We start from the raw sequence: 24,788 nt of genomic DNA, 5'->3' as shown, positions 1-24,788 counted from the left end.
CCCATTATGATTTCAGTAGTGTCAAAGATGCGCACACTTACACTTTCTCCAGCTAAACAGATGTGCCCTATACAGTATTTAAACAGAACTTTAATATTGCTACCAGACATAGAAATACTTGCAAAATTTAAATAAAATGGGACGGACATAATTGACGAGTCTATTTTCAGGCAAGATTGCATTTCTAACTGAGTTTTTAAATATAGCTTATTTCTAATCCTATGAATACAAAAGGAAAACATGCAACTATGTCACCGTGTGTCTCCCCTTTTTAGCAAAATAAATGATCTCTATCATGCTAATTACAAAAACTCTTATCTATTTTTTAAAGTCAAAAAGTGGGATTGTGCCACATTCTGCGACGCATTTTGCTTTTCTTGACATTTTGAGGACGTATATGATCTTAAATTAATAGCTATGAGAGTTCTGTATTCATTTTAATCCAGAAATCATTGTGTAAATACTGCAAGAACACAAAATAGTAGGTTGTCTTTCTATTTTTGTTATTTACAATGAATTAAAAAAAACAACACCATCCCAGTTAGTTTAGATTTGAATTGTCTCCCTTACTCTTTTTCCATTTTTGAAGACTTATGACCATTGCTCTTGAGTCACTCCAAAAAAACACTTTTGACTCTTTACTTGAGAAAAGAGATTGCAAATACTCTCTGCTGCTGCTTTACCAAGATGGAATTAAGAATGATTTAAGAGCTTAAATTTGCTTTCTTTCTAGGCCGTTTTGACACCACGCTCTCAATATTCTTTTTCTGTTCTCTCTTTCAGATAATAGCTCGTTATTTAATGGGACAACTGTGCCGTCAGCTGATGGGCTGCCCTATTCCTCTGTCGAGATGGTAAGTGAGGCTTCTAGGAAGGCAGGCTTTGAAAACATCAGCGTGGTGTTTGGTGACTGGGGAAGAAGTGGGAGCTGGCATCCCTCCATCGCTCATGCTTTCACTCCGCAAAGTGACAGTGTTTAAGCAGCAGGCCAGCCACAACAGCAAGAGAGGAAATTCTTACTAATTTTTATTTTTTTTTTAATGTTAAATAGAATCAACTGGCAGTCCCAAAATTGGGAAAAATTAATAGGTATTTATTCTGGTAGTGCTGTTCCAACCTTCCTTTGGGAACATGTCCTCCTGTAACCTGGCAGTTTGTGGCCATGACCTTCCAGAGTGTTGACGTAAGAAAAGCTTGCACAGTTGAAACTGAGGGCAGCTTCCAACCCTGCTCTCCTCACTGAGCTGTGGTATGACAGAGCAAGCACTTTACAGCTTGGTTTTATTTCAGCTGTTCCTTCCAGTGGCATTGATTGAAAGTGCAGTTCATGGGCTTCTTTGTAGTTCGCCAGGAAATCTGCTGCCTGTTTTCACAATATATTTCTCTTTCCGACTTTCGTATTTCACTTTTTTGTCCTAAAATACACCTTTGCAAGGACAGGGACTACAGTCTTGGAAGTCTGTGAGGAAGTGTTTCTGCTGGGCCAAAGAGATCAGTACCTGATCACATGAAGAAAATCCTTACACTGACACACACACCCCTTTGCCTGTGACACTACGAAAATGTTACACTGCACTTTATCCTCCAAACATTACTTGTAGTACCACATACAGAACACTACGTGTGCAATTTGACAGCAGTAATGACTTGTGTATGGCGGCCTCTGTCTTGCAATGGAGCTGTGTGTGTTAGCAGGAAGCACGTGGATGTCCATGCGGATTAGTAGGATCCTCGTGTGCAAACCTCATTGTGTCCAGAGCTGTAAGACACCAGTGGTACCAGCCCTTTGTTTGGAAGGTCCTGTTTCTATCCTGGTCTTTGATTTTCTGTGGCTAGAGCTGGCTTTTCCAGATTTCCCTCACATGGTGAGCTTTGGATGATGAAAAAGAAACAGATCTTGATAGGTTCAGAAGCTTCTGTGTTTCATGCACAGGAAGTTGAGAGACAGAGTAGCAACCTTCCACTGAAGAATACAGATCCTACTTGCCTGTATTTCTCTTAATGTGGTGGCCACTCTTGTGTGGCATCAGGTAGCCCAGCAGAAAGGGAAGGGTTTCTGGGCTTGGCATGCTGTGCAGGACCACTTCAGGCACTAGAAGTTAGACATAAACCTGAAGGAAAGGGCATCCCCCAAGGCCCCCAAAGGGTCGGCAGCAGCATGAAGAAATAGAAGTGAGGTCTCCTGATGCTGCACCTGATGTGCCCTTTACTGCTCCTTGCCATCTTCCCAGCCCCACCTCTGTCAGCTTGCTGTGGTGCTGAGCATCTGAGTTCACTGCTTCTGGAAGGGCTGAAAGTGAGGGACTAATTGTTCAGCTGCCCGTCACACAAAATAATGCTTGGGGAAGTGATGAGCAGCCCCAAGCTCTCATACAATGCCAGCCGTCAGGACGCCTAAATCCACCTGTCAAGAGGAGAGTGCCAGTTGCCACTTCTGTTTCATTAACGAGAACGACTCTTCTCATTATTTGTGGATTTAGCATTTGATTGACAGTCTCGGGAGAGAAGAGGCACACATTAGAGGAAGGCAAAGAACCAAACTCAGGCCGGGAGACAAGAAAAAAAAACAAAAAGTTGTGTTTCCCAACTGTCCTTTGTCGGAACAGTAATTTTGACATCTCGGCCCTCCTTCCCCAAAACCCCATTTTGTGACATCCTTCCTGCCACCCGGTAGGGCTGGAGGCAGCTCCTGTCAGACCCGATTGTATCTCTGGCTGATTTTGCAAAGAGCCGGGGGGCCCTGCTGCCCCTGGAGGAACTGAACTCTCCTGCTTTAGCCCTGGTCCCTGCTGGGGAACCGAGCCCCCGGCACAGAGCTTGGCTGTTTCCTTGCCTGTGGCAGAGCAAGCTGGGAGCCAGCACTAATTTTTTGTAGTTTCAAAGCAAAATGAATGTCCAGGGACAAGAGACGAGGGTGTTGTGAGCAGGAAGAGCAGCCCTGCTACAAACCCTGACAGATAGCTGGCCAGGGAGGTGAACGTGCTGTGACGAAGCAGGATCACTTTGGGGGGGTCTCCTATAGCTGGCAGCTCCCTCGTGTAGGAAGTGCCCCAAATCCTTGTCCCAGCCTGAAAGCTGCAGCAGGAGAACTCGCTAAATAACCTATCCTGGTGCTCAGAGCAAAGACAACCCAAGCAGTCCTGGAGTTTTCCAGCTATTTTCAATCTGCTGGTTGGCCCTGTGTTTGTGTGCTGCCTTTTGTACGCCTGTCAGTCTCAAATAAGCCACCAGCCAAATGTTTGGGTGGTGGTGAGCACTTCCAGGAGGGGCCACCGATTCATTTAGGCAGTAGGGTTGTGGGAAAAGGGATGTCCTCTTGTTTCTGCTCTTTGGTATCCCACACAGCAATCTTAAGTACTGAACGCTCTTTGGGTTTTATTTCTGTAGCTCTAAAAATGCAACTGCTGGTGGTTTAACTCTGTGGGAGGTACGCATGCAAATGCACAGTGCACAAAGTTTGCTCCTAAATACAGTTTTTTTCTGATGTCTGCTCTCCCCTCTGCTGCAGCCCTGAAGCCAACAGTTAGGGCAGACCTGCAGAAACCCTATTGATGAGGGACAATTTGGTGCTGCTGAGAGACGCAATGCTGAGAGAGCAAATGTGTTGGCATCATGTCAGAACAAGAACATGGCTGGGTTTTTTGTTTGTTTGTTTTGTTTTGTTTTTCCTCACTGCTATTACTGTCAGCACAATCATGCCTCAGTTCAGCTAGAGCTCTTTGGAGTCACAAAACTTGCGGAAACTGAAGTTTATCGCGTGCAGCTTCTGACCACTTGCTAACCATCCAGTGTTTGGAGGCGTATGGGAGGTACTTTACGATATACCCACATGAACAAGATACTAATAGATATGAAATGAGGCCATGAAGCTTTAGTCTTCAGTGAGTACCTTCAGTATTTTCAAGATTTCTAATGTAACTGCTTAACTTACTTGTTGAAAATTTCCCTTATAAGCAACAACATATTTTATATCCTACAGTTTTGCCTGAAGAACGTGCTTTTTCTGGTAAATTGCATGTTAGTCTGAATTATTCTGTGCCCATATTTGCAGTAAGTTTTCTACAGCTGAAGTATCTGGAGTAAAATAGGCTTTTCTCTCTCTGTTATTTATTCACTTAGAGTTTTTGTTAAAAATCCGCTATCTCTAATTTTACGGTTCCTGGGACTATGATTTCCTTCATTTGGGTTTTCATACAGAAACAGAGGAGTAGAGACAATGTGATTCCAAAACTCCCCAGACTGGCAGAAGTTTATAGGTACCTAAAATTACTTGGAACTTTTCTTGGTATTAACACACATGCTGTGAATTCCCAGTCTCCCCCATGACGGTGCTCTCTGGGTGCACTCGGAATAACCTCGCGAGCTCACTGCTTTGTGCACATTTATAGCCTTGGCCTCTTGTGCATTTGTATTTGTTCTGTCCTCGTGGCTCTGCTGATGTTATTATGAATTATACAGGCTCAGGCTCTGACAATTCCTCAGGCTCTGCTCACCTCAAGCATTAGGAAACAGATGATCATCTAACATGTCCTGTGCGGCTCTGGATTCCACAATGGCATTTTAAATACAAATAGTGCCTCCCTATCTGGCAACTGCAATCAGTCATCTTTAGTAACAAAGTAGTCAAATCAGGATGGAAGCTATTAAAGGAAATTTGAATGTGGGATCTTATTTGCTAGTACTGTAAGGAGGAGACCCTCAGCTCTTGCTGAAATGAACTGAAATGATTGTATTTGTGTACGCTGCATTGAACCCCAGCAGGTGAGCTGGTGCTGTAGGACATTTTTGCAGTTTTGAGCACATTTTACCAGCTTGGCAGAGACCTGCTCTGCCACTGCTCTACTTTAGTAATTCTTCTGCCCTGCTCAGGGATATTTACAGCATGGGCTGTATCCGGAGTACTTTGCAGGTGTATAGCAGAGAGTGAGGTTGGACATCAGCATCTTCCTGGCTGCTTTTTTGTAAACACAGGGGATTTGTTTTGCCTCCCCAAATTTGCAACCTATCAGCACAAGCTGGATTCAAGGAAACAAAAGCAAGCAAAACTTAGTTTTGTTTGCTCAGCCTTCACTACCATAGTGCCTGTCTTTTAGCCCAGGACAATTGGCACGGCTTGGTGGAGGTGCTTGGAGGAGCATCACCTAACTGCAGCGGCACGATGCTGGTTATGCAGAAGTCTCTTGCTGCTTGTTTCTGTTAGGCAAGGAGAGTGATTTTCTGCTGTGGAAACTGTGCTCGTCTTCATCCAAGAGAAGCACATTTGTTTTTTGTGTTGCTTGTACTGAATGAGTGATGAAGAGTGGATGTAGAGTTTGTCACAGGCTTCTGCATGATGTTTCTGACATGGCACTTCCCCTCCAGAAAACCTAGAATTGTTCAGCAGACCACAGCTGAGGCAGACTTGGAATGGGGAGAGTGTCTCAAATACTTCTCTGAAGCTGGCAGTGTTTGGGTTTGATTGTCGGCCCAGACAGCGAGCACCTTGCAGTTGGAAGTATGATGTGGAAAGGTGCTTCATGCACAAAATTGCTATGGGAAGAGATTCAACAGAGACCTCAGCTTTCTCCTTTCATTTATTGACTATTCAAAAGATCTTCTTTCCAAGTTTGAAGGTGTAACCCCTGAGTTTGAAAGTTACCACCATCCTCTGTCTGGGTTAAAATCCATTCTGCCTGCCCAAAAGCACAGGGATTTTTAGCTTCTGTTCCATGCCTCCATTTTCTTCATAGTATTTTTCCTGATGGTCGTCTCTGTTCCCGTCATAGTGTGGGCGGTGTTTATGTGAATGTGGCATCATGGAAATGTTCTTTTTTTTCTGCAGTACAACACCACCATTGACTGGTCGTCTCTGACAAAGAAGGAGTGCTTGAAATATGGAGGACACCTTGTGGGCAACAGCTGTGATTATGTCCCTGACATCACCCTCATGTCTTTCATCCTCTTTTTTGGCACTTACACCTGCTCCATGGCCCTGAAGAAATTCAAGACCAGTCGCTATTTTCCAACCACTGTAAGTCTCTCCTTTCGCCCTAACAGTCTGTTTCTTTACTCTTTCAGAGTGCAAAGTTAAGCCTTCCTCTTGGTATAGTTGTCACACAGAGGGGCAAAAGCTCTGCAGGGAAGCCAGACTGCATTTGATGCAATAAAAACATAGTACTGGTTAACCAAGGTATAGCCTGGGTTTGCTTAGCTTTCACTCTCTGTGTTTCTGGAGGACACAGGTAAGTCAGCAGAAGAGCCAAAAGGAGCAGTAATCTGTCATTGAGATGTGACAGTGATTTTAAAGGTACTGAAGACAACAATTCCAAGCAAAGATATGCAATAATGTAGCTTATCGGTCTTAAGAGTATTCCAGGCCTATATAGTTTCAGCTAGCTATTTTCAGAGCCAGATAGAAAGCTTAATTTATGTACTGACTCTGGGGCAGGTTGGATGGACATTTTACAGAAATCAAGTGTGCTATAGGGATGATTAATCAATGTCAGAAGTTTCCCTGTTTATAGCCTAAGTGGAGTGTTTGGGGAGGACAAAAGAAGCCCTTTGCTTTGTCCCTGCAAAGTGGGTAAGCTAGTGGCCTGTATAGCATAGAAGAGATGCATCTTTCATGTTACCAGGTAGCATTTCAAGCACTCAAAACTGTAAAACTTGCCTACAGTCCATGTCTGGCATACCTTTTGTGGTAGGGACTTGAAGCAGGAATTCCATTTCCTTTAAGATCAGATGCAAAATAGGGATGTCCCTGGTAACCTTTGCATTGATTTAAACAAGATTTCACTCAGACTTAGAGCCAACTTGTATGCATCTCTCAAGTGCATCTGCTTATTCTGTCTTTGTCATGACAACTGTTCAATGTTCAAAGGCAGGGGAAAAAAAAAAAAAAAAAGGCCTTTCAGCTGTAAGGGGTTCATTTGAAACACACTGGACAAGTATCTCTGCCCTCCCCAAGATTCAGCCTTTGCCAGTTTCATCAGTTTGCATCTGAAAGAAGAAATGCACGTGAGCTTCTGTTTTTGTAACAAAAAGCCGTGTTTGTGTAAGACTTGTCCCCCATTTTTGGCATTCTGACAGAATGGGATTTATCCTGCAAGGATTTTTATTTACTGTTTTGCTGTGTTACAATCGAACCTCTATTATTTTTAATAAAAAGGAAGTGAATTCCATCTATCCTGGTATGCCACTCAATGTATCTGTAACTATGTGAACCTGGGAAGCCTGGAAGGAACAAATCTTTAAAGATCCCACATAGTTCCAGACAAGCACAGTGGGGCCTGTCTGGTTTAGCTTCAGAGCCCAACTGGTGGCAGCTTTATTGCATCGACTTGGGTAAAGTCGCACTCCTCAGAGTATGTAGAGGATTTAACCAAGAAACGGAGTTTCTCATCCTGTCTGTTTGGGTTGACTTATTACTTGAACAGAAAACAATGCCATTTCAAACTCTGCCATTTGCATGAAATTTGGGTCTTCCATTTTCTTCCATTCCCCCCCTCCCCTGTTTTATTTTTTTGTTTGTTTGTTTGTTTGTTTTTTTCTTAAATGTATATTGCAAAATCAATCCCATTAAAAGAATGGTATCTGGGCAGAACATATGTTTTTGTGAAAGGCACATACCTTAAGATTTCTGAGATGACATGAGAAGCTCAACTTGTATCAAAATGCAGTCTCTGTCCCTGCAGAGAAAAAACATGAATATGAGAATCCTAAAGAATCAGATCAGAAGGCAAACAGGAGGAGACAATATTAAATAATGTGTGAAAATGTCACTATTTTTTTAGGCTCATTTGTAAATACTCAATATCTGTTAATGTTGGAAGCTGACCTGGAAGTCTTTCAGTAATCAGTACGACCAGAATGAGAACATATGCAATTATTTAAAAAAGAAACAAGCCATCTCAGAATTCTTCCCAAGCCATTCAATGGTTCTCAACCATTTCTTTGGCAGCTTGGCTTACCATAGCTATCAGTGGGCTGTCCTGGCCCCCCAAACACTCCGAGCCTCCCGTGTCCCTGCATGGTCCCCATGTGCCTTAGCCTCAGGCTGGTGCTTGGTACTGACAGTCGGAGAGCAAAGCATGTGGTAGCGGCGGACTTGCTCTGCTCCCAGGCATGCTCAGCACCTTGTCAGGAGAGGAACTGGGAGTCTTGAGTGAACTCTTCCCTCCCTGCTTTTTCTATGCGCATTTCATCTTGCACAGGAAGTTACTTATTAAAGAAAGGACCTCTTTTTCTTGATAGACTTGCATTGCAAGCTTTTCAGACTCCTAGGCCTCCATCCTGGTGGTTGTTGGCTGCCGTTGAAAGCAGTATCAGTAAGACTGTTCTGAAGAATTCATGTGGGAGTTTCTTACAAAAGCAGTTTTCTTTTTCCTTGGGCTTGTTTTCATAATTCCATTTAGGCTTAATTGTTTGGCCTTCAGACAACACAACGAAGTACCAAGGCACATTTGGGGAAAATGGAGTAAGACATTACAATGTGCACCTTTGTTTCTACATAAAAAGAAATAATTAGTTTGTATTGCCACCAAATGCACACTTGGAGTATCACACAGAATCTAAGGCAGGGATAAAGTGGTGCCTCATAGTGCTGACTATTACGATATCAACTTCTGTTTCAGGCCAGGAAGCTCATCAGTGACTTTGCCATTATCTTATCCATTCTGATTTTCTGTGGAATAGATGCCCTGGTAGGTGTGGACACACCAAAACTAATCGTGCCAAGTGAATTCAAGGTATGTAATTGTCAGCTCATTTTGTGGACTTTGGGATAGCTTCCCTTTTCCACCCATCTGCCCTGACTAAAATGCCCTCAAAACGAGACAGCAGTCAGCTCGCTGGAAAGGACCATTTCACTCAGCTGCTACCCCTTCTAATTGCTTTAGTTAGCTGATTTATCTCCTAAATCCTGCCTCCATACTTTGAACATAGGCCCAGCTTTTCCTACCTCCTTCGGGCTGGTGTAAGTTCTTGCATCCAGGACTTGTGTGCGCTGGGTTATGTGCTCAGTCACCCCAGGGACATTCCCTCATTCAGCTCCTTGGAGGCATTTTGGAGAAGCTGCTCAAGGGTGCTTGCTGGCATGTTCCTCGTAGCCCCCCTTGTAACCTTGCTGCTAATCAGCTTGCAAAAGCTGGGCCTCCGTAATCAATGCTTAATTATTAAGGACTTTTTGTTGCTGTTTCTGGGAAGGATTAAATTATCACAAACCTCAAGTGTCTCTCTGTAGCCTTTTAATGGAAGGAAGATTTTTGGAAGTTTTTCAAAGTGTAAAGACATTTATACTATGATAATGTCACTCATATATTGCAACTCTAACACAAGCTTTCCTTTCCTTCCCCTTAAAAGCCCACCAGTCCCGAGAGGGGTTGGTTTATCCCACCTTTTGGAGGGAACCCATGGTGGGTGTACCTGGCAGCAGCCATCCCTGCACTGCTGGTGACTATCCTCATCTTCATGGACCAGCAAATTACAGCTGTCATCGTCAACAGGAAGGAACACAAGCTCAAGGTGGGTGTGCTTGGTGTCTTGCATGTGTGTGAAGAGCTGTCCTGTGCTGCTTCTGTGCTAGAAATGGAGGAGGGCCTGCGGCAGGGCTGCATATACAGCATGGCTCAGCACGGACAGGAAAAAGAAGGGAGCCATGGTATATCCACAAGGTCAGGATCTCACTCAGAAGAAAACCTAATGAGGGAGGATGGGGCAGCACAAGCTGTAACCGTAAAAGGTAGAAAGAGCTGGGCGTGTGGGTTTTTCTGCTGTGCTGGGTAATGCCTTGAACCCTGACACCAGAGAGTTTGAAGTTCAGTGTGGATGCCTGACACCCTTCTAATGATTGACTAATGGTACCCTTGAGTGTCCTCTGATGTCACTGTCTCGGGAGGGAAAGAGTGAAAGTTAACTGTGGAATAAACGAGCATGCGTGGATCTGCAGAGAACGTTCAGTGTAGGAGCTCAGGCTTGCTGCTGGGAGAGCCTGCGTGCTTGAAAGGTCCTCTGCTCCAGCCCGAGCTGTGACCTGATTTTTCTGTGGACTGCATCCGAGCCAAAATCTTCCTCACCTAATCAAAACGGGCAAAGATTTTCCAGATCTGATAAGCCCCTGTTAGTGTGCTAATCGTAAGGCCAGTGGGTGTTCCCAGAAATAGAATCATCAAACTGGCAGAACAAAGCTCTTTGTGTCACAGCCAACCCATACGTGAGGCTGTCAGCTGCTCCAAAGGGGGGTCTTGGTGTGCTGGGTGATGGCAGAAACCCACCTCTGGTGGGTACGGCTAGAGACGGCCCAAGTACAGCAGCCGTGGTGGCTTTGTGGTGTGGTAAAATACAAGAAATAAGCTGAAGAGATCTCAGATGTACCAAAGGTATAGCTACAGTTGGATGTTATTGAAAGAGAAGCTTTATATCCGCTGACATAGAACAGCCTAGGATGTAGTAATGTTTTTAAAATAAACGTTCCAGACCAGCGCTATGCAGGTTTTCATGCCTGTAGGGTTTTTCCTTTCCCTGCCTGGTCAGTTCTATTGAAAAATATTAAATTCCTGTAAAAGAAGACTCTCCCTTCCTGCTAACAGCACACGTTTCAAGTGGTCTAACCTATGAGAGCAAAGACTCGCTCAAAACATGGCTAATGCTGGGTCATTGTTTAGCTAGCCAGCTCATCAGTCATACTGAGAGCTGTTGGAAGTGTAGCTCTCCTGTGAGTCGAGCTCTTACTTGAAAAAGAGGAGGATGTTGCAGTTCGAATGGTTGCTTGTGGGCATTAGACAATCAACGTGATTTAAGACTGACCTGGGGGACAGAGAGGGCACGGGGAAGGTTTGTTGTGCAGTGATGATTGCTGGCTGACCGCTTTCTTGCAGGGCTGGATTGAAATGACCCCCAGAACATCCCTTCTTGCCATCTGGAGCTGGGCAGATAAAATTAAGAGTGTGCCCACATCTTCCTCAGGGGGAGGCTAATCTTTACCCTGCCCTTGAAGCACACCATTAGGTGTAGGTGATTACGGAAGCAAGGTACAGCGCAGATGTCTGCAAGCCTGTCAGACAGGGCTGTCAGCATACACTTGCTTTCTGCAGGTGTCTGATTTCCTCACCTGTATGTTTCCTGGACACGGCCTCAGTTTTAGGTACACTTGAGCCCTCACGATACGGCCTTCTGCTGCTACACAGGTGTAACCGTATCCACTCCAGGTATAGAAAAGCTGGGGAAGGCAACAAAAGGCTGAAACCCAGGGGTAATCCTTTCCTGTGCAGAGGGCATGCAGCCTTCTGACCAACGTGTCCTCCTCCCCTCGGCCTTGCAGTTTCAAGGTGCACCTTCCCTGTCTCTGCTTCAGCTTGTAGGTGCTGAACACGGTTATGCTATCAGCACTGGGTGTACTTTTTTAGTAGCAAAGTATAAACATTCCCACAAGGTACTGTTTAAAATAAAAAATTGTTTCCTGCTTCCTTTGTTAGGGTTGTGAGAATATGCTTTTGTTTAAATGGGGGTTCACTAGTTCGACCCTGCAGCTCTGCACCAAAATATACAAAAGTACAGAAAATCTACTGTAGGCCCAAAAGAGGACTTTTTTTTCTTTTCTTTTTTTTTGCTGGTGCCTTGTTAAAAGTGTTGGCAGGGTGTTGCTGAGTGCTGCTGGCCAGCCAAGGTAAGCGGTGTGTCTATTAGGAAAACAATGAGTACTATTCAAAAGGAGCTGGGTTGCTTTCCCTCTTAGGTCACCAAGTAGGTCTGGCTCATTTGTTCTTTCCAATAAAATCAAATTGAACAAGTTTAAAAAAAGGTTAATCTTCTTTAAAATATCAAACCTTAAAGATTTCTCTAGTATTTTTCTGAAGATCCCTTTCTTTGGTGGCTCTTTTGTTTCTCCATTTCTCTTGGCATTTGTGACTGGTGGATTTCCTGTGTTAGTCCATTAAAGGACATAAAAATAACAGATAAAAGCAATAAAAAGAGAGGTGTACGTTGTTTGGGAAAAGCTTTTTGGGGTAAATTTACCCAGTGTTTTGCTAGCAGTGTCTGCTTCTGACAGAAATTACTCTCTTTCCAATCTCAGTTTCCACAGGAGTTTTTCTTCAAGCCCATCTGAAGACTAGAGGTCTTTAAGAGGGTGTGAGGAATGAGGGCAGCTTTCTCCTTTTGCTAGGTGATGCGAGGCCATCAGCTCCTCTTGTTGCTTTCCCCAGGAAAGCATAAAGTTGGGCGTTCAGTACCCAGCGTGATCAGCAGCGCTCAGGCCATTTGCAAAGTCCTGACTGAGATTCTACAGTTGCTTCCTATCTTAAATACAGGAGTTCAGATCTTGCTCTGAGATAGGAAATGGTAAATGTTACCTTTTGGCAGGCACCATATACCTGTAAGATTGCTTTCAGGTAGGTTTCATTAAGTCATTACATCGAGAGTTATTTTAAAACAGCTGCTTGAAACTAAAATTAGGCTTTGGGCTGGTTTTTTGAAAGGGTAGTTTGGGTGTCTGAATCTCTGTGCATATCTAAGCTGTCACTTACACAAACGTGACATGACTTGGCACATTAAGGAACTGTTTTAGTTCCTGATGCCAAATAAAAAAAACACTTGCAAATGGAATGAGCTGTTTTACTTGGAAGAAAACAAGGGACCTCGGGGAGAAATTGTGGATAACTTTGTTCTCCATCGTACAGAAGTGTGCTCTGACTTTTGGAATTGGCCCACAAGTCCAGTTAAAGATAGGAAACACTGCTCATCTGCCGTGTCTTTGCAAATCAGGATATCAGAGAGGAAGAGAGAAACTGAAGGAAGTGGACAGAGTGAACACAGCTGGACAGGGATTTTGCACCTTGTTGTCTATTACAGATTCCGGAATAACGCGTCACTTTCCTAACACCGGTACCTTCATCAGCATTGCTCCTCCCTTCATCATGACTAGTTAGTTATTCAGGCTTCACTCTGACTGTGATGTTTGTGTGGAGGGCTAGACTCGTATGAATGCACAGCTGGTGAAATCCTGGCCTCCCACTGTATAAAAAGAAGTCCCGTGCACTTGTAATAGATCACTAGGATAACAGCTGACAGTGTCATAACCTGCTCTCTTGCTTTGCAGACGATCCTCGCATGCACTTACCCTGTCCGAACGCTGCTGTTGCCGGAGCTGTCTCATGCTGTGAAAATGGGCTGCTCTGTGTCTGCATGCGCTGCAGGCAGGCAGCAGCGGGTTGGGATGGTGCCAGGCATTGCATTTCTTCTCACCGTGTCACCTCACGTTTAAAAAAAAAAAAAAAAAAGGAACATTTAATTATAAAAATAGCACTATATAATGAGGTTTCATTCGTGTTCAGAGGCAATGCAGAGCTCTTTCAGAATACTGTGAGCCTACTGTAATCAAGATATATATTTTTTTGAGAGCTTGCTTGCTTACACTGTTTATAAGATAGGATGTGTAGCCCACCTAGTACTTTTCAGTGATCATTACTTCTTTCCAGTTGTGTTTAACTCACAGTCTGCTATGTTCAGTACCACTGTGCTGAGCTACCTGACTGGCTGCAGGGCTAGCCTGGCACCATCTCAACCTCCAAGTAATGTGCAGCATATACAAGGTGCTTGTTCATTTGCCAGACTGCTTGCAAGACTGCTGCTTCCCTATACTTATTGCTTAAGCCAGCTGCATTGTTTTCAGAGCTTGCCAGGACTGTGTCACATACCTGCTTTCCCTGCTGAGGCACACAGTTTACCCGTTAAGCAGCAATGTGTCCTACTCTGCTAACTGCTTGTGAAAACTTCTGTCTCCGAGAGCAGGCCAAGCAGTTGGTCAAAGATGCTGTAGAAGGAAATGCTGCTTGGTTGTTGTGCTTCTGCTCCTGTGCCAGCGTCCTGGCTGTTCCTTACCTATTTAGAAAAATTAAAGCAAAGGTTTTCTGTCTCCCTTCACAGAAAGGTGCTGGTTATCATCTGGATTTGTTCTGGGTGGCCATCCTGATGATCATATGCTCCTTCATGGGCCTGCCCTGGTATGTTGCTGCTACTGTGATCTCCATAGCTCATATTGACAGCTTGAAGATGGAGACAGAAACTTCAGCCCCTGGAGAACAGCCCAAGTTTTTGGGAGTGAGGTATGTCAAACCAAATAGGCCTTCATTGCCTTGTTTGCCTGCAAAGATCAGTTGGTACTATAAATGGTCTTGCTTCGAACAGGACACAGGCAGAGGGAATTGCTCTTAGATTTGCAGTAAATCTTAAGATCAGCTGTGCTTCCCTACAGCTTTTTTTTTTTCTTTTTTTTTTTTTTTTGTCCTCAGAGGTTATATCCAGTTAGAAGCTTATCTGGCATAGTCCTTCTGTAAATAGTCTTTCTCGAAAAGGAAGAAAACTGTTCTGCCATGTGCGTGTCTGTGTACAGGGAGAGTATGAGTAGAGGGAGGAAAACAAAGAAACTTCACATTGGAGTTGAGCTAAATTCTGTGTCTACTTTGGGCATGCACGTTGAAACCACCCCTAACTACACAAGACTTTACACAGCAAGGTCTGGTGCCAATGGGATCCTGCTAAGTTTTCATACAGTGTTTCTTAAGGCTTCCTTTGTATTTCCAAACCTGAATGTGAGATTAGGCAGTGCAGCTCTCCGTGCAATTCCTCAGAAGTCTATTCAGCCAGATCAGAGAAAGTTTTCCAGTGTTTGGGAAAAGAGATGCATTTACTACAGATTCCTTTATGCATGGAAAAGACATTTATAAGCATAGTGGTAAAGGATTTAAACATGTTGTGGCTAAAGCAATCGATTCTACTAAATTAAACCATTTATTTTGTGTTTGGTTGCCTTAATTAAGTGGTCTGAAGTGCTTTCAATAGAAGCAGCAGCACTCCTGGAAATCAGGCCTCTCACTTAGGCAAATAACAGAAATATAATGGCCTAACTTGACGTTCTGAGAAATACTATTTGCAAGGGCATTTTCAGTTGCAGGGAGCAGATGTGGGTGCCTCTTAAGTCAGATGTCCAGCAACCCACAAAGGCCCAGACCAGGGAATTGTGAGTCCTCTTTGTACCTGGTACGCAGAGCGGTGTACAGTAAATGGCACTTATCTAACTGTTGGAGTACAATGACCAAGCTCTGAAACATGCTGCTAATTTCAGAGTGGAGAGCTAATGATTTATTGCCTATTTGCATGTCGTGAAAACTGCCGTGCAGAGAATTTGGTCTGCTGGTTAACAGTTTCTAATGTTTAACGTTTAAACACACTCCTCATTACTCAGTAGCAGTACTCTACCGATCCACAAACACTGGAAGTAGGAGAACGAGCAAACATACAAAAACTGATTTGGTGTGTGGAAAAAAAGGATGTGTGTGAGGCTTGGTCATGAACAAGATACCTGCCTGCTGGTGGTGGCTTGTAATTGCCCCTCAGCTTTGAAAATGTGTCTGCAAAAAAGTGGCTGCCAGGTTTACATAGGTTTTGAATACTCTGAGAAGGGAATAAAATCAGAATGAAAGCTGAAGCGATACTGCTAACCCACTGATTTTGTTTCAGGGAGCAAAGAGTCACGGGTGTCATTGTTTTCATTCTGACCGGTGTGTCTGTCTTTATGGCTCCCATCTTAAAGGTAAGGATGTAACCTTTTCTGCTTCCTTCTGCTCACACAACCAAGTGGCCAGAGCCACAACAGTTGGGCTATTTTTATTCTACAAAAAAACCCTCATTGAAGTATGGAAAAGAAGATTAGTGAGAATCACTGGTGCAGTTTTGCAATTTATGGAGGCTTAGATGTAAACTTTCTGAAAGGAAAAAACATATTTATAGCGTGCTACATACTAACAGTGCCAGAGTTCCAGGCTGGTGGTTTTGTGGCCATGACTTTTTTATTTGAAGATTTTTCTTCCATGTTTATGTATGGTGAAGTTTTCTTTTATATTCTTATGCTTCTGTGCCCATGTTTTATGGAAGATAGATTGTGGATTAAGTTTGAGAGCATACTGGTGACGTTAACAGATAGAGTCAAGAAAAGTACATTTGCACGTATGTGTCCCCACATCTGCGCTAGGTCCACATACACGAGCCCAGATGCTTCCACAGTGGCTTTGTCCCTTTGTGCACAGTCCAGGTGAGTGAGGTGGTGTGAGCTCCAGGAGTGCAGCTTGGCACAGCCTTCTTCCAGGACTCTTAGGAGTCCTCCAGAAGCCAAGAAGGGTTTTGTTTTGTAGCTCTGGAAGAAGTTGTCAGGTGCAGAATTAGCAATGCTTCTATACCATGTATCAGAGGGATGGATCTGACAAAAGTCTTTTCTTTTAGAGGAAGTAATACAGCCTGCAGATCTCTCTCTGTTTCTCATTCATCCTGAAGTCTTGCTGTTTCTAGAGGATAAAGTGACTCCCGCAAACACCCTTCAGATCTTCATCTGGCGCCTACTCATACGTTGCATGTTGTGCATAGTGTACATGGTCCACTGAAAAGAATTAGCTGTGATAAGAGAGAATATGTGGAACCGATGGCAATGAGCAGAGCCTACAGCTTGATAGTGTTACTCCATGAGAAAAGTTCTGGCCAAAAATCTTTGGGACTGCTGGCACTGCTTTAGTGGAGCAGGAATTTTGCCCTGCCTGTTAGGGCTGCCAAAGCACGCACCTCAGCAGTGTGAAGCTCCTGCAGCTTGCCTTGCTTTTAAAAGAGCCAACACAACAATCAAATTTTCATTCTTTTAGGCTGGATCCTCCTAAAATAGCACATTCCTTATTGCTCAGAAGTGATGCCTGGCTCAGTAGTACTGAAAACATGTTTCTGTAGGAAGCAGTGCAGAAAAATGTGATTTATCTCCCGATTTTTTTTTTTTCTCTCATGATTTTAGCAAAGGTTTTGGGCACTTGTGCTGCTCGTGTACCATTTAATCTAGACAGGTAGCTATTTTTCAAGTTCTGAGATTTACTGGCGCATAGCCACAGAGAAATGCATCCTTAGTGGATCATCAAATCATAGAATGAAACTAGAAAATCTGCCTATCAGTTCCTGGTGGAGGATACTGCCTTTCCCGAGGATGACTGAAGTGGTGCTGTGTGCAGGCACACGGTACAACAGGAGATGTCAGCTGCAGAAGGCCACCTCCACGGATCCACAGACTGGTGCTAGCAGTTAGCTGAACAGTAACATACACGCAGAAACAGTGGCACCGTTCGTTGCAGCTCAGTGGTGGAGCAGATGGGTGTCTGGAGGAGCACTTTTGGAAGAGACAAATTAAGTTTGGTCGAACCGGAGGGGGCTGCAAGACACAGTTAGATGTGAGCCTGGAGGGGAGGACACAGGCAGAGAGTAATGATGCCACATGTATATAAAACGAAGAAAGTGGCTTTAAAAAGTCAGTGTTCCTATCCTTGATTTGTGAGGTTGTTTTTACAATTAGCAAATTTTTCTTTCTTGGTTATAGTTTCCTCCTCTCCACAAACAAGCATTTCCATGCCCTTAATTTAATGCCTGATTGTATTAATACTATTTGTTGGTTCGTGACCTTTCCTCACAAGATCTCTCTTCCTCTGTTCTGCTCAGCTCCATTATTTCCCCCGCTATTGCTTCATTCATAATTTTTCTGAGCTTCCCCAAAGCACGCATACAGGCAAAATCCTCACGCGAGGCTGTCTGCAGATAAACTGGCACGCTCCTTGCCCACTTGCCAGTAAGAACTACCTGGCAGGGTTTCAGGACCTTCAACAAACACCAGCAGGAGGGTCTCCTGCTACAAAGAACTGCTTTGCAGCATGTATTGCAGAACAGTTGAGTCTTCTTGTGCCAGCAGCAAATTGAACGCTAATGGTCCCAAACGGAATACAACTGGCAATCCACAGAATAATCCCATCCTTGTTTTTTGTGGGTGTTGTGGTGTTTGTACTGCTTTTGAACGTCACTCATTTTTCTGTTCAATTATGGCAGATCTCCACCCAAACACCCTCTACCCTTCTAGGAGAATTACAGGCATTTTCCTATAAATGCATTCTTAATTCTGTTGGCTAGCAGCAGGTTTGCTCTGAGTACCTATGCCAGCAACCCCATAGCCAGTGAATACTTTGCCAAAATATAATCTTCCAAAATGAAAGTGCTGCTTCCTACTCTGCAAGATAATGTGCTGAAGTTTCACCTAGGAATGACTGACAGGGTTAATTAGCATGGAATGGTGAAGTAACACTTGGACATTTTTCTTTTTAGTTTTTAAAAGGGAAAGGAAAAAGATTGGGAGAAGAGAGAGCGATGTAAATGAATTAGCAAGCTAAACTCTGAAAATTTCCTACCCAACTTGCTGCAGGAGTCTGTCTTGTCTCATCTTATCGATTCCTCAGATGCAGTGAGGGTGCTGAATCTCTCGGACACCCACAGCTATGTCAGCTACACACTGACTCCCCCTCTCTCCCCGCTGTGGTGTGGGGTGGTGGAAGACTGTTGAAGCTAGCCTGCAGAATTGTTCAGCTTTCAACATGTGCTACAAACAGGTCACTCAAGGACACAAATAAAGGCAACAAAAGGGTAACTCAGTGGTCAAGGAGCTTGGAGGAGTTGAGAGGGGGTGAGACTCAGGTGAGGCAAAGGAGGAACGCAGGCAGTGATGCTTTGATCTCCGATGACATTGCAGACGTGGCTCTGGTGACTTTGGTGCTTGTGTGCCCCAGGTGAAGTGCATGCATTCTGGATGAAGGCCTCCAGGGAAATTTGCAGGGCACTGTGTTTATTACCTAGTAAACGATTAGTAATGTAGTGGGGAATTTGATAAACACGGGTTATTTGCTTCTTTAATGAGTTACGTACACAGGTTGGAAAAGAAACGTTCCTACCTCAGAAGTCCTGGTGCCAATGGGAGCAGGGAGCCTTTGGGTGTGCTGTGTCTGCCATTCAGTGGCAGCTGCTTGTCACTGCACGAAGGCTTCCCTCGCCGCGAGCAGACGGCTGCAGAGCTCTTTCTGCGCTTTTTGGGTTCCAATAAATGGCACAAAGGCCTTTATTCAGATCCTGAGTTTGATTTGTGCCCAAGTATTTCCATTCACATCACGCCACGCTGATTGCAAACGATTTTGTTGTTCGGCTTTCCCATTTTGGGAACTGCACCATTGTTTTTGCCATTGAGAAAAGCTTTGTGCTTTGGGTCGGAGGGCCGGGTACTTTCTTCTGAGGAGCATGTATGTTGTTTCCATGGGCAGGCATATGCTGTAGACGGAGGCTGTCTCCTTTGCAGCCACCTGGGTTAGTGCAGATGCTGGCTCAAGTAGCCGGGCTGGTCCTCGGGCACGAGAGGGGAGGTTTAAAGTCGCATTTGTTGAAGTAGGCAGGAAGATGGATTTAGTGATGGCATTAAACCATGCAGGCTGTCTGGAAACGCGGCTGTGCCCCTGCACATCGCTTGCTTTTCAGCCAAAGGAAGATGTCCCCAGCTGCATGTGACAGTGATGAAGCAACAGGCAGTGCTTAGCACTTGAGGGAGCAGAAATTGTCATTTGAAAAGGCGATTTCTGTATGTGAATAATGTAACTCATCATCCTGTACTTATGGACTATTAATTAACATGAATTAAAGTCTGAGTAGTTAGAGATTTGGTTTGCATGACTGTCATTACTCATCTGGGACTCAAGAGGACAGCCCTTCTGGACACATTTCCACATCTTACTAAGTTGTACATATCCCAGGATCATGATTCTCTTCTTCTCTACCTTCTGCTTCTAGTACCACCAGAAACCAAGAGGTGAAAAGTAGTTTGGGGGTTCCTGGAACACATTTTACTCCACTTTTTCTTGAATTTTTTGACTACCTGGCACCGTCTGGCTTCATTTCCTTTGTTTCTTGGAGATACTTAAAAGTTGCACCGAAACGGGAGAGAACAGGGCTCATTCAGCCTCTGCCCTGTTCTTCCAGCTCTCCAGTGCTAACAGAAATGTTCTTCCACCTCTCAAAATACAGCAGAAAGATTGCTCGTGTCTATTACTTTGCATTACCCACCCATAGGTGCAATTCAGATTTATCGTGAGTCAGGGATTACGTCCCCCTGAACGTTATCAGCGTGTTGTGTATTCACTCACTTTCTCCTTCTCTCTCCCCCCCAGTTCATTCCCATGCCTGTGCTCTACGGCGTCTTCCTGTACATGGGTGTTGCTTCCCTCAACGGCGTGCAGGTAAGCTCCCGCGGGGGTTTAGGGCTGCTCTAACCCGGGGTACCTTGTCCAGAAGATGGGAATCTGCTCATTACAAGGTTTCTTCTACAACTCTCCGGCCTTTCCCTTCTCCTCCGCCCCCTCACTTTCCTTTCGGAAGAAACCCAGGGAGGTTAGCAACTGTTTACAAATATTGCCGCACACTGGCTGACTTGAGAATGAGACTAAAGGCAAGAAATCTGCTCAGCAGGAGAGCAGCCAAGTCTAGTCCCCATAAGCAATGAGGGGGGGCTTTGTGAAGACCCGGGGTCTTTCTTCACCCCAGTTTACTGATAGAGAGGACAGTGTGTGCTTGCAAAGACTCCAGGCTCACTTCTGGGATGGTTCAGGTCCTCTGCTGGGACATCTGTTGCAGACTGAAGGAAAACAAGGCAACATGATTTATGGTGGTGGCATTATTCTGCGATGTTAATAAGTGGGAACATTGCTGCTTGCACTGGAAGGGAAGCCAAGCCCCCTTTCTTTGTCATTGAGGAAATATTACGTAAGGAGCCTTTCTCACAGTGCACTATCTTTAATTGGTGCTAGGAAGCTGGAAGTGTTTTTGTTGCTTTCTGGCACCCTATTAATTGTGGCCTTTCTTTTTAGTGCTTAGTTGTGCTCTAATGGGAAAAGACTCTGTGTTCTGTGAGCGCCATGAGAATTTACTTGGGTATTCTTTAAAATGGCCCAGGCTTTCATTCACTCATTTGAGATTAATCTCGTTTCAGAAGTGGGCAGCGAGCCCAAGTTCTGGCAGGAGACAACAGGGGGATTGTAATATTCACCCTTGGGTTGGTTCTCCTGGAGGGGATTTCCCCTGCTTTCTGGCCCAGGTGCTCGGAGAACTGTGCACTTGTTTTCCGCTGATCAAGGACCTCACTCAGCGAGAAATCCCCGTTCTGGTTTAACTCCAAGTCCATCCAGTCCAGCACGGGGTGAGGGACACTGCCTGAAAAGCTGCCCCTTCTCCTCGCTCCTCAGTTAGCTGCATTTCTGTTCTCTGGTAACGTGATGTCTGCCCTCACCTCTGGTGACCTCTGCTCCCAATTGATTTGGAGAAGGCAGTGTTTTTAAATGCTGAACATCTTTATAGTGTTCCTTGGCAGTAATAGGGTGGTTGACAGAAGTAGCCCGAAGTTTGATGGCAACCACAGTTTGGGCATTCATCTTTTCTCTCTGTTTTGTGGGCAAAAAAAAGTCCTTTCTTCAACAGAAAGTTCCCCGTGTCCCCAGCTGCAGCAGATCAGTCTAGTTCTTGTGAAGCCAGCAGAGAGAGCTATTTCCACTGATACCTTAGTTTTTTGGTTTAAATAATGATCATCAGAGCACATGGATTCCTGCTCCCTAAAATAAAGGCACCTCAAAGCCTTGCATTGAGAGATGCTTGGCTCCTGTGTCTGTTCAGCTGCCAAATGTAGATGTGGGAGCTTAACTTCAGACAACTGACTTACAATGTTCAGCCCATTGCATTAAGTTAAATTAAAAGTGCATTACTGAGGGGAGAGAGGACCTGTGCTGGGTTCTCTGCTGAGTTTCCTTCACGTAGGGAAAGCAGGTTGATTCAAGGTTGCACTTCATAGTTTAATAATATTATTGTCTTTTTTTGTGAATCCTGCATTTCATTTATGCTGCTTTTCCATTTTCCATCCAGTTCATGGATCGGCTGAAGCTGCTCTTGATGCCTCTAAAACACCAGCCTGACTTTATCTATCTGCGTCACGTCCCGCTGCGCAGGGTCCATCTGTTCACGTTTCTGCAGGTGGTGTGCCTGGCCCTCCTCTGGATTCTCAAGTCAACCGTGGCTGCTATCATATTCCCTGTCATGGTAGGTGACGTTCTCCTTCGCCTTTCCTGGCTGTGCCTCCCTTTCACAGCCTGGGCCTTCCACACACAGGCATATGCTCCCTCAAACAGGCAAATTGAATCCTCTTGCAGTAAAATCCCTAGGCTGGGACTCTGAGCTCCATTCATTACGCTGATATAAAACTGCACAGGGTGAATGTTCACCACATCCTCTCAGTTGCTGTGATTGCCTTCACATAAATCCTCTGGAAGAAACAAGCCTGGCAAGTTAATTTTTTTCCAGAAAGGTGTAGTTAGTTTTGACCGTCCCTGGCTGCCAAGGTTAAATGTGCTGTGTTTTGTCCTTGAGCTGCTTGAATGAATGAGAGATACACAGTTCTCCTTTCTCAGTCCACACCAGTGTGTGTACAGAAAGTGTCTCCCTTGCTTTTAAATAAAACAGGCAAAGAAAAATGAGATGGTAGGGCTGTGATCCCTGCTCAATGTCAAAAAGAGGGGAAGTATTGGTTAAATCAAGAGCAAGAAAAGGAGTTCTTCTTTGAACTTGAGTAAAAAGACAACAGTGTTGATTGCTGTGTTTCACATCTAAGGTTGCTATATATATTTGTAGGATGCATGTCCTCTAACAGTGGGTATCAGAGTCATGTTAAAAGGTCTTTTGGATGATGAATGATAAATGATTGACCACACAGAACTATTTTGTAGATATACACTGTGCAGCCAGTTCCAAGGCAGACCGAGTCTCAAAACCTTTGGCCATTTACAGGTGGTCTGCAGGTGGTCACTGGAGCAGTTCAGGTCCAAAATGAAGCAGCAGAAAGTGGACCCTGCTCTACCTCTGTACCTGCCCTATAGCTCAGCTAAAACAGTTGGGAACAATGTCACCTTACAAACAAGTGCATCCAACATGACCACAGCTATGTGCACAGGGGTTCTACAGGGCTTGGTCTTTGGCTTGGAGATAGGTCAGACTGCTGCAAAGTCAACACTATATGAAGCTCCCTTAATATTTATTTGGGCCAAATCCTCCCCACACACACCTGTTTCAGGTTTATGCACATGTAAATATTCAGGCATGGGTGCAGTTACAAACTCTGCAGTTACAAACTCTGCTTATCTAAGAGAACGAAGGAAAGTGGAAAACAAAACAAGCACAAGCATTTGTTCTCTGGTGCTGGTAAAATTAGAGGAGAAAAGGTGATTCAAGTAAAAAAACAAACAAACAAACAAAACACAACACAACATTTTTGCTGGGACACATGCTCATATATAAAGATGTTAGAAGTCAGCAGTTCATATGGACATGCTGTTCCGTTCCATTTTTATAGCTGTGCTGTGCTGTTGAAAGCTGAATTTAAGATCTGGAGACACCTCCTCTTTGCCCATAATAGCATCTGAGCAGTCTTCATTTTGCTGAAGTTTGTTATAATGATGCAAACTCAGTGGAGGTACACTGACAACTTAGCTTTAGCTGGATCTGATGACAAAACCTGACTTATTTGCACTTGGGATCAGGAGGCTATGAACTTCCAATTTGACTGTGAAGATCCAGCCAATAGCCAGCCCCCTCCTTACTTGTAGGGAAAGCACTTTTAATAAAGAAGTAATTTATAGAGGGATAATCACGGGTGTCTGCATGGCATCTTTCCACTCCATGAGTAATTTTTCATTTCTCTAATCCCATTTTATATTACGCAAGTCAAAGTTTGAGATCCATTTCTAGGAATAATTTGTGCCATTGATCCTCACTGCTTGGAGCAAACTTTTCCATCTTAAAATCAGTCTTCTGTGGCTTGTGGGAGTGGGTTACATCTTTTTAGAGCTAAACTGAGCTTTTGGTCTGTCAGTGCACATCTTGGTATACATCTGTTGGTGATGTTAAATTCAGCATAGGCATCGACACCTATTTCAGGCCTGTCCCATATTTTTCTCCCTACACAGAAAAATCTTTTCCTTCAGTTTCTTGCAGCCACAGTCTTAGCAAACTTTATTCTGTAAATTCTGAAGGCACACCCAGGCTACTGTCTAATTTTTAAAGAGTTGTTGTATCTAGAGAAGTGGTAAGAAAAAAATAAAGAAAATTACTCAGGATGCCCTTGTGAACCTGTGTATTTGTCTGAATCCCAAAAATAAATGAAAATCATCTTGGGTTGACAGTTTATTTCTTTGCCTGATGCCTGTCGATTTGATGTTAAAGATGACCTTTGTTTTTACAGGAGCAGTAAAAGGTTACCTTGCTGCTTCTGTATGTTGCTCCTGTTTATTCTGATGTAAAACACCTGCTTGAGGCCTGACTTGGTTCCAAAGTTTAGGTTTTCAAGTTGAACAATTGGAATATCTCAATCACCTTGTTCTGTATATGTTCATTTACAACCAGAATTGAAGCGTTTGGGATTATGAAGCAGCATCAACACAAATGCAAAGAGTGTTCCCAATTAAAGGTAAAATGTATCTCAGTGAGAAGTCCTTCTCTGCCCTTTCAGATTCTGGCACTTGTAGCAGTCAGAAAAGCCATGGACTACCTCTTCTCCCAGCATGACTTAAGCTTTCTTGACGACGTCATTCCAGAAAAGGACAAGAAAAAGAAAGAGGACGAGAAGAAGAAGAAAAAGAAGAAGGGCAGTCTGGACAGTGACAATGATGATGTAAGGAGCTTTTCTGCTTTTCTCCAGCTACTCATTTCTAGCTAATCCCGGGTGATGGTTCCAAGCCCTCTCCAGCACTGGGGGTGGGGATTTCCCAGCCTCTTGAAGCAGACCAGCACAATCCTTACCTGCTGCAGCAAATCACCCCCAAACAAAACTTCTTTGCAATGTTGCCTTCCCTTTTCCAGACGTCACCAGCCTGTGGTAGGTGGTACTTGCA

At 44.2% G+C, this 24,788-nt stretch overlaps 1 protein-coding gene across 2 annotated transcripts in view; it reads left to right on the top strand.

Annotated features, from left to right (window-relative positions):
- SLC4A4 (solute carrier family 4 member 4) overlaps positions 1–24,788 on the top strand; it is a 104,543-nt gene that overhangs the window by 67,669 nt on the left and 12,086 nt on the right. For both annotated transcript variants that reach the window (XM_082759511.1, XM_082759512.1), the window contains exons 12-20: positions 784–854; positions 5,822–6,010; positions 8,613–8,726; positions 9,340–9,501; positions 13,900–14,078; positions 15,493–15,565; positions 20,031–20,099; positions 21,772–21,945; positions 24,407–24,568. In XM_082759511.1, coding sequence (XP_082615637.1) covers positions 784–854; positions 5,822–6,010; positions 8,613–8,726; positions 9,340–9,501; positions 13,900–14,078; positions 15,493–15,565; positions 20,031–20,099; positions 21,772–21,945; positions 24,407–24,568 — 1,193 coding nt within the window. The remainder of the gene's footprint in view (positions 1–783; positions 855–5,821; positions 6,011–8,612; positions 8,727–9,339; positions 9,502–13,899; positions 14,079–15,492; positions 15,566–20,030; positions 20,100–21,771; positions 21,946–24,406; positions 24,569–24,788) is intronic.

Source organism: Aythya marila (assembly GCF_965140915.1).
Source record: "Aythya marila genome assembly, chromosome: 4".
Taxonomy (NCBI): Eukaryota; Metazoa; Chordata; class Aves; order Anseriformes; family Anatidae; genus Aythya; species Aythya marila.
This window is presented reverse-complemented; position numbering and strand designations above follow the sequence as displayed.